The 9667-nt window shown below is 46.1% G+C and overlaps 1 protein-coding gene across 3 annotated transcripts; it reads right to left on the bottom strand.

Annotated features, from left to right (window-relative positions):
* Positions 1-976: 976 nt before the first annotated feature.
* On the bottom strand, positions 977-7685 carry CBLL1 (Cbl proto-oncogene like 1). 3 transcript variants are annotated; one of them, XM_088533212.1, is made up of 6 exons: positions 7623-7685; positions 4833-5000; positions 4378-4478; positions 4037-4120; positions 3239-3312; positions 977-2625 (listed from the first exon to the last, which is right to left on the bottom strand). In XM_088533212.1, exons 1-6 carry the CDS (start codon positions 7633-7635, stop codon positions 1584-1586), a joined length of 1482 nt encoding a protein of 493 aa, XP_088389338.1. In that variant the 5' UTR covers positions 7636-7685; the 3' UTR covers positions 977-1583. The 3 variants fall into 3 exon arrangements, with proteins under 3 accessions (XP_088389338.1, XP_088389339.1, XP_088389340.1); XM_088533213.1 differs by having other exon boundaries at positions 4378-4475; XM_088533214.1 differs by lacking the exon at positions 7623-7685 and adding an exon at positions 6505-6614.
* Between the last annotated feature and the right edge of the window lie 1982 nt (positions 7686-9667).

Raw genomic sequence — 9667 nt, 5'->3', positions numbered from 1 at the left:
ATCAACGTCAGTCAAGGACACAGCAAATCTAAAGGGCACTTGCTGTGGTAATTAGAAAACATAGGGTCTGTGTGTAAAATTACAAAATTTGGAATGTTGCACCACCAAGGCTCTTTGACAAAGTAACTAATAAAGAAAAAGATGTTTACAAAACAAGTAGCAACGCTAAGGTTGTGAGAAGATAGTTCAGGTTGTTATAGTAGGAAATTATGAACTTTAAATAATAAAAAAAATCCTATCTGAAAGCACCACTGCTAGAAAACTGATATTTGGGAAAAAGAGACAGCCCAGCACTGCCAATGACTGGAGATGCAGAGACAGGCACTCCGAAGGACAGGGGCACTGCCGTGTCGGCGCTTCTGCTACCAGCCATGTCACAGGGAACGTTCGCATCTTACAGTGACTGTATTTATGAGTATGCTTAAAACACCTGAATTTGAGACCAAAACAGGCCCAGTCACCTCCTTAAATATCCACTTGAAAAAAAAAGATGACCTTTATACGAAGCACTGGCTGTTAAATTCAATCTCTATAACACAACTGAAACAGATAAAGGCTTTGCAGGGTTTTTTATTTTTATTTTTTTAGATCTACACAACAGATTTCAGACCCTCTCTCTCAGATTATCAAAATGGGAGGTTTTGCTACTGTACATATTATATAAAGTGACACAGGGAAATGCCACCTTCCTCCACAAAATAACCCGCTTGAGACACGGTGAGCCCGTCCATGGGCACTTCCACACAAACAGATCCCTAGGCAAACACGACCGTCCGCGTTCAACACCAGCGAGGAGTGCACGTGTAAACAGAGTCACCCGAACTAAAACTGAGCTTTTTAAAAACAAACAAACAAATAAAAAAAAAAAGCTCCCCCCAACCCCCCCAAAAAACCTCAATATATTATGATGTGGTCTCACGCCACGTCCAAAGCTGCATTTCTGGTATTTATTTTGCTCTCCTGATATTGCAAATTCTTTTCAAGTTGCAGTGTTTTGCACATCTGATTTCTAGTGCCATGAGTTTAGAATAGCCTGAACTCACACCAGGTAATGGCAACTGTTAATATAAAAGACATTAAAGTTTCCTTAGTATATCATTATGCTGTCCATTTGGAAATAGTAGTACCAAAATGGTGTCCAGGAGCTGTGTCTGTGTTAACTTCACATAAAAGCCCAGCATGTTTACAATCATACTGTAATTTGATTATGGTACACAGGTTAACAAAAAACGTATCACAAGTGAAACTAAACATTGGATTTAACAAAAACAATATTGGCGGTGTACAACGCCTGCTCATTTTCTCCAGGAAATAATATTACACGTGTTCATCTTAGGACGATTTAGCCACACTAGAGACAGAAGTTCTGTTAAAATGCAACTGTGGTCTACGAAGACACTTATTTCAGCGCTACAGAATATTCGAAGTCTGAGTCCTACAGCCAAGGTTTAAAAATTATTTAAGATTCAAACCTCCAAAGTGTCCTACAGTCAAAATGACAGTATTAAAAAAAATTTAATTAAAAGACTGTTGTGTATAGTTTTAGCCTCTTCATACACTCTCTATTCACAGAACGGCCCAGATCACTGGTAGTAGGGTCTGTACCTGGCCTGGTCGGGGTGGTGCGGCCCCGGCAGCGGCGCCTGCGCCGGAGGCCCCTGCATCCTCGGAGGCGGCGGCGGCCCCCTCGGAGCTGGCCAGATGCCGGGGCTCATCCCGCCCGGCTGCGTGAAAGGGGGGCTCAGGGTTCCTTGGTCCTCGCTGAACTGGGGCAGAGAGCTGGGGTTGTAGTGGTGCGGAGGGGGCGCGCTGACGTTCACGGGGGGCCCTCCGTGCTGCGGAGGGGGAGGCCCCGGCGGAGGGTGATTCATGTAGGGCGGCATCTGGGCGATGATGTGTCCGGGCGGGGGCGTGATGGGCGGCGGGGCCGAGGTGAGGGGTGGTGGCGGCGCCTGGCTGTAGACCATGTGCGGGGTGCCTGCCGCCTGGGGCGGGTGCTGCAGCGGGTGGCTGATGGGGGGCGGCGGTGGCGGCGGCGGCGCATAGTGCTGCTGCGGGGGCAGGATGTGGTGCGGGTGGGACACCACCGGCTGGCCCTGGTACTCGGGGTGGTGATGAGCAGGGGCGGGGGCGGGCGGCGGCGGCTCGCGAGCGGCCGAGTTGGAGTCGTCCTGGATGGGCACCGTGATGAGGTTGCTGTGTTTCCTCGTGGAGATGCGGAAGGTGTCCTGGGCGACGGGGCGCGGCGGCGGCGGCGCCATGGCCAGCTCGGCGGGCGGCGCGCGGATGTCCTCGTGCGGCTGGCTGTAGTGCTCGTGCGGCACGTGCTGCAGCGGCGGCGGCGGCATCAGCATGTGCTGCTTGGGCGGCAGGTGGCTCAGGTGGTGCTTGTCGGGCGGCATGATGAAGCGCTCGGGAATCTCGGCGGGAGGCGGCGCGATGGGAGGATGGACGGGCTCGAGAGGGGGCCGCGCGACGGGCTTCCCGGCCCGCATGTGCCGGTGGTTGATGTGGGCCTGCAGGTCCCGCTGGGACAGGTAGGTCCTCTTGCAGCCCTGCACGATGCTGCACATGAAGAGGGAGCCCCGCACACACTGCTCGATCCGCTGCACCGGCTCGTTGCAGCTGAGGCAGAGAACAGGAGGGGGTTATTGCCACCACAGACACCTCAAGCTGCAGAAACTCTTGCGAGGAGTCAACCATTTCACCAAGTTAGGACCGACTGCCCCCCGCCCCGCTGTAGCAATGAAAGAGACATTTTGCTGATTATGAAGTTTATCTAACTAGTTAGTCCCAAAATATCCTCAGGTTTATCTAATTGTAAGTTCCCCCAAAAGTATATGATACCAAACGTATTTGGAATTTCCAGTGTGTTTGATTCCAAACGCAACTACAAAGTAACATCAAAAGTTATTAAAATTCAAAAATGACATCAACTTTGATCGTAAACTCCTTTTATAATACTCATCATGCTTGCTAAGAATCAAGCAATAAGCAAATTAAACTGCCATTTATTCCTCTCCAGATCAAACTGATATTCTGAATATTTATAAGAACACTTGAACTGTAAACACACTTAAATCTCTTACAACATGTTAACTAAGGGAAAAATATAATCAACTACGCTATTTCTTCTAAAAGTACACAAATGAGGGTGTAATAAAAGTATCTGAAATAAGTCATCTATTTTCCTGTAATTATGAATAATTTATCAATGATGAATCTCTAGAGAACTTACCCTGGACACATCTTGTCTCCCTTTTTCTCATGCAGTATAGCACAATCATAGCAGAAAACGTGCTTGCAAGGGATCTAAAGGAAAAAAATGCCGTTTAAAGACATCCTCCCAAGTATGTGTGTTACTTGGCATGACACACAATTTCTAAAAATACAAATGCCCAAGTTACCTATGAACAGACACAGCAGGAGTGAGCAGTTTAGAGCACACTTGAACAGTTTTTGTTTTAAATAAAGATGGTTGGCAACAGATACAGACAAAAATTTGCACCAATACTAACTCTGAATATTTTCAGGAGATGCACAAGAATCTAATTATACCTCCCCCGCCAATTAGCAAGGCTTATTTTAAGAGTAGAAGTGTCACTTAACCAAATCCCTCACTCTGTTTCATTGCATTCAGAAATCAAATTTCATTTCAGAGATTTTGTGACATTCACATTAAAAGGACATAAAAATGAACAGTCTTGTGAAATTCATTGCAAGTCTTAAGTTAAAGAACTTAGCTTTAAAGCTCAGTGACGTAAGATTGAAAGCCACTGAACTTGAGGTTTTTGTTTACTTTCTATTTTTTTCCTCCTTTTTCTTTAAACTAGGCACCCTTTCAAGTTTGCTTAACTAATCAAGAGAAAAATTAACATCAGTCATACAGAAAAAAAAACAGGTCAGCAGTTAAGGCCCTGGTTCCCTGAAAACTCTCCTGCTGCTCAAGACCTGCTGAAATCAGTTACCTCTAGCAAGGCCTATTTGTACTTAAAGGGAAGCCAGAGCTGCCTCCTCCCCTGAGGTTTTCACTCACCATGCGTCCATACATTTTGATGGGCAATCCACACTTATCACAGAAATGGACAGGGGTATCATCCTTTTCCCCCAGCAAGTTTATCTAGTAGGATAGAGAAAAGGAGGAGCGAACAAAAAGCATCAGTCGAGCTGTTCATTTCAACCACTACCAACTCATAGCAAATTCTGAAATGACTGAGAAGAAGCAAAAATGCAGCAAACACGAGAAACCAGAGAACGCATTTTCAGTAAATCAAATCCAGTGAAAGCACTTTTACTTAAAAACATATCTACCAGGATAAGCCACCATTTGGTAGGACTCACAGACCAAGACCCGTGATTTCCCATCCATGATTTTACCTTATAGTCCCAGAAAATGGGTCCGGGAAGTCTCCTTTGATTTCCGAACATTTCACCTCCTTTGCATTCGTATCTCTCCTCTTCGTTATAATCAAATTCTTCTGTGGAAAGAGGAAAACACACAAAGACACAACCACTTCCCAGCCAACCTCAGAGCTCCATAACTGATAAAAGCTGCAATTAAAAGCACTGAGATCACGAAGAAATGCCACAATCCATCCAGTCTGCTGGGCCCGTTCTGCAGAAAAAACACACTCAAAACAGCGAGATGGTCCATTTAGAGAATAGGCATCATTTATTATTTCTGGAACAGCAGAGCATGGAAATACAAAACTTGCTCTGAACTCATGCAGAATCCAGCAGAATAAGCCTCCAACACCAAGTGCAGTCTTGAACAATGCTACAGAACAACACTTAGCTCCCTTTCTACAGTACCAGCATTTCTATTAACTTACCTTCATCGCCAGCCTGAGTCTTTGAAGGCATCCTGGTCATATTCCTTGCAGTTCGAGGTGCAGGTTTCGCTTTGTTGGTCTGTTTTGAGATAAGTTTTATAGGGATTCTTCTACGGACATCAAGACCACCCAATGATCCTGAACTATTTGTTCCTTGCAAATCATTGTCTATGAAAGAGAAAAATAAGTTGCTGTAATTCTTTGGTTATTTAACAGTCCATAAAGAGGTTAGATATTAACAGAAAAGTTTTAAGCAAAATAAGTGTTCAAGTTTGCTCAAGACTCATACAACATACTGAAGCTAACCCACTAGAAAATTATCTTAAATCCCTTCACATATGATTTCTTCTAGAAGTCAGGTCCCGAAATTATTCGGGGAACAACTATCTTGGAGAACGCAGTTTAAGATACAAAGCTATTTTATTAAAAATAGCCCGTTTGTCAGAGCTAGTCTGTCAGCTCTCAGCAACAGCAAAATGACTGCTAACTACTGTATTGCTCCTATCAGAGCTTGACTGTAACTCCTTATATGATCCTGACTACATAAATAATAAAAATGATCTTTTCTCCTAAGAAAAATCTATGTAACTTGTTTACTAAGTAAGCTGGAAGGAAACAAAGTTTCGATACTAACTCTCACCAACTTGACATATCACTTGGGAGTTCAGTAAAAAGCATCACAAAACATATTGATTGTTATAGTATATACTAATATTTTTCCTAAATTAAAAATTGGCAGTCCGCCCTCTACAGAACTCTCTAAAGAACCAATTTTAAATCTGAGCAGCAGGGCAAAGGAGACAATTTATTGTCTGGCATAAATATGAGTAGATAGGGGCCTTAAGAGATGATCTTGGGGTCAGTACTGCAAAAGGCAATGCTCACCAAGGAGGACAGTTCACACACTTCCCATTTTTCAGTAAGTCTTCCATAACCTATAGCATCTCTTTTATACAAAAATAAAAAGATTGCTTTCACAAATCAATATAGTTCACTTTCACTTTAATAGGAAAAAATGCCTTTTTATCAATATAAGCCTATGAGTTCTTTGTAATAAAAAAATAAAACTATACAACCATTACTAGACTCACATTCATAAACCTTTAACTCAGCACCCGCTATAGGACAGGTAGACATGCAGGACCATAAGGGACACAGCCGCTAAACTTATGTTTGGAAACACAGGTAAAGTGAGGGTCCTCCCTCATCCCCACCCCATCCTTTAAAACATTAAAAAGTGCAAGTTATGTTCATGTTTTTAACTCAAAAGATAAGGACATAACTACAACTATGTAATGGCTGGCAATGTTTGAGAGTGGGACCTCTTAGCCCCCAGGGAGGGTGACACAGCTACTGCAGGGATATTCAAATATGGTGCCATGGAACCCTGGAATGACTTTTAAGTCTCCAAAACACTTCAACAGGGAAGCATCTGGACACTGGAATTAGGTCCAAACAGTGTTAGACTGCGCAATACACCACCTAAACAGCTACCGTCCCCCAAAGCTCGTAAGCCCCAGATACAACACAACAAATAGAAGGAGAAATAGGGGGGGGAAAAAAAAAAGTAAATGAGGACGTGCTCAAAGTTTTTTAGCAGCTAACACCAAAACTAGGAACTAGGAATTGTGACAAACTTAAAGCTGGGACTGAGCCCTAGCAGTCACTTTACCTCAAAATCATGAACCCAAATTTTCTTTGGGTCAAGTGTATTTATTTCTCTTTGTACTGTGGCTGACACGTTTCAATCTAAAAGGCAAAACGCAGAAAAATAAAAAGGCAAATAAAGCATAAAGCTTTTTTTTTAAAAAAAAAAAAAGTTAATTTGGAGCATTTTAGCCTGTTGGCTAAATGGATATCCCAACATACATGCAATTCAAATACAAGGCTTCCCAGAAACCATTAGACTAGAACATGAGACAATAATGCACAAGCTGCTAATGTCCCACCTGTGAATAACCTCAGCACTTTTGCAACAGAAAACAAAATTCCCCAACAACTCCTCTAACAGAGAGCCTACAGTAAACGCTGCTACTAAGGCACGGCGAAAGGAAACAACCTAGAATTAAATACACGAAGGCTCTAAACCAGAGACCTGAAAAGTCTCCACAGCACTTCCACCCTTCTACAAACAGGAATAACTAGAATAATAAAATAACAAAGAACTTTTCATGTCATTCAGGCCACTGAACTAAAACCAGCAGGAATTGAAGCTGACACTTCTCTTCCACAGGGCTTTGTAAGGCTGCAGCTCAACTAATCCACACCTACAAGCACGGCCGCCACCGGCATCCCACAGAGCAACAGTCAGTTCCAGAACCTGTGAGCGGAACTAACAGGAATAAGTCAGAGAAAAACAGGTAAAACAGAGTCAGCTAGAGCGCTAGGAGAAGCCTTAACGAGAAGGCATCCGTCCTTTTAGGCTACCACCTCCTTGAGCTTCTGTGAAGAGCTTTTGGGGTCCTTCAGAGTTTATTTTCTAACTTCCGGAGAACGCTGGGGCCGCGCACTCCTCTCGCCGCAGTGACCGTCACAACCGCGGCGCTGCCGGCGCGAGGCCGCGCGGCGCACGGGGGCGCAGGTCCCGCGGGGGCGGCCCCGGCGGGGGCGCCGCGGCCGGTGCGCGCGCCCCCGCTGCGCCCCCCCGCTGCGCGCGCCCCCCCCTCCGCGCGCCCCCGCCGCGCGCCCCCGCCGCGCGCCCCCCCGCCGCGCGCCCCCGCTGCGCGCGCCCCCTCCGCGCGCCCCCGCGCGCGGCCGGGCCCGGGCGGCCCCCGGCCGCTCCCTCCTCACCATTGTGGTCCATGATCGGCGCGCGGGACTGTGGGAGCGGAAGGGCGGGGCCGGAAGCGGAAGGTGCCGAGCGACGGGTGGGCAGGCACGGGGAAGGCCGCGCTCGGGAGGAGCCCTCGGCGGGGCGCCGCCCGCGGGGCGGCCGCGGGACACCGACACCGCGGGGGTGCCGCGGGGGCGGCCGAGCGGCACTGCGCGGGGCCACAACGGGCGCCTCTCTTTCCCAGCAGGCACCGCGGGAAGGCGGATGGGGTGGGGGGGGTGTCGCAGTGCCTGCTGGGATAGGGGCGGGTGCAGTGGGAGCGCGCTGCGGGGCCGCGCATGCGCCGTGCGGCGGAGCGGGAGCGCCCGCAGGGCAGCGCATGCGCCATGGGGCGGAGCGGGCGGGCGAAGGGCCCCCGAAGATGGCGGCGAGGGGAGGCCGCGTTAACCTTAACGAGATGGCATTTAGGGCTGTTCCCCCAGAGAACAGAGAACACGCTTCTCTCTTCTGACCAAAACAAGTGTTTAAAATAAGGGACAGATGCCAGGGAAATGGGAAACATTCGCCTACATCATAGACTTTACTGCCTTGTAATAAAAAAAATCACTGAACACTTCTTAAAAAAAAAAAAAGCACATTCATGGAGTGTCTTCTTGATACGCACAACTTTATTTTTTTAGTTAATGGATACAGTAACTTTTAAAATGTAGCCTTTTTAAAAGGATTAAAAAATACACCGAGTTTAACATCTGACATGCAAGGACCATAATAATAACAAAATGCTGACTAAAATGTCACTTCTGCATTGAAGTGAAAAAAAAGATGAGCACGTACAGTTGTGTTACTTAACAGATGCCTGAATTAGTACAAAATTGTACACAATACAGCTTCATTACAAAACCCATTATTTTGCTACCCTTCGTTTTGGTAGACAGCATTAAAGAGCACCCGTTGCTGCCTCCCTGGAACGGGCATCCGACGGCCGTCGTGTGTTGCTCTGCGTCATGTGTGCAGGAGCAGGCTGCACGTGAAATGCTGTTGTGCGGGAAGGGTCGAATATTTTTTAATAACAAAATTAAGAGCAGATGCATCCTTGCCCTGAAGACGTATGCAGGCCAAAAATAAGTGCATTGCGTTGTATCGTATCACAACTAATTCCAGCTGAAATGTCATACCTGTAAATGAAGCTAGAGGACTGTTGAATATTTACATTTTTTTTGTTTGTTTCTAAATACTTTTATGGGCAAGAACTAGAGACGATTCCAAAATAATCTAAGCCTACATTTTTTGTCCAGTAAGAATCCGTGCTCAAACTTGGCAGTGCAGATGTTTGCTCCAGGACAAAACATTCACTGCCATCTTTTCAATATCCTTTTTCCTGTAGTGCATGTTCTGCATAAAAATAGCAGAGAGCTCTTTTTATCAGCCCCAAGTAGAGTGTTTCCTTTATGTTAAAAAAAAAAAAAAAAGTGCATCTACTTTAGAAACACAATACATCCTCTGAGAAACACTGGCCTTACCCTTTGTTGCTGCGCGCGCTGGCAGCAGCGTCCTTGATTCAGGATAGCAGACACCGAGGCCGTGGCCTGATAGGAAAGGTTTGTCAGCAATGTCGGCACAAGTGCCAACCTCCTGAGTTGTGCTGGAGGGGGAGAGTGTTTGCTACTACCTCCTAAAAACCTAAAGTGTTAAATCATGGCTGCAGCATAAGCATTGCTGGGGCTTTAGTCAGTACTTCCATCCTGTGAGGTGCAGATCAGCCTGATTAGGTTTCTAGAAGCCCAGATCTAACTCTCAGCTTGTGGAGGAGCCTGTCCAACTCTGAATATAGGCCTACACCTTATGGGTTTGAACTAGAACATCGATATTGTCTACGGTGAAACCTATATTGCATTTGAAATAAGAAACTTCACTGAACAGCTGAAGTTTCTATCTTCCTCAGAGAATGAAGACATCAGCCTGGTGCAGTTTCCCCCTGTGAAAGGATCCTGTCCCACTGACTAAAGTTTTCAGGAGTTTTTCACAGATTTTGAAAGAGTTTGCTCAGGTCCTTAGAGCAGAT

The sequence above is a fragment of the Tinamus guttatus genome, unplaced genomic scaffold, assembly GCF_059628265.1.
Source record: "Tinamus guttatus ecotype Peru unplaced genomic scaffold, ASM5962826v1 Tinamus_guttatus_pri_ptg000489l, whole genome shotgun sequence".
NCBI lineage: Eukaryota > Metazoa > Chordata > Aves > Tinamiformes > Tinamidae > Tinamus > Tinamus guttatus.
Note: the sequence above shows the minus strand (reverse complement) of the source record. Positions and strands in the feature narration are given on the sequence as shown.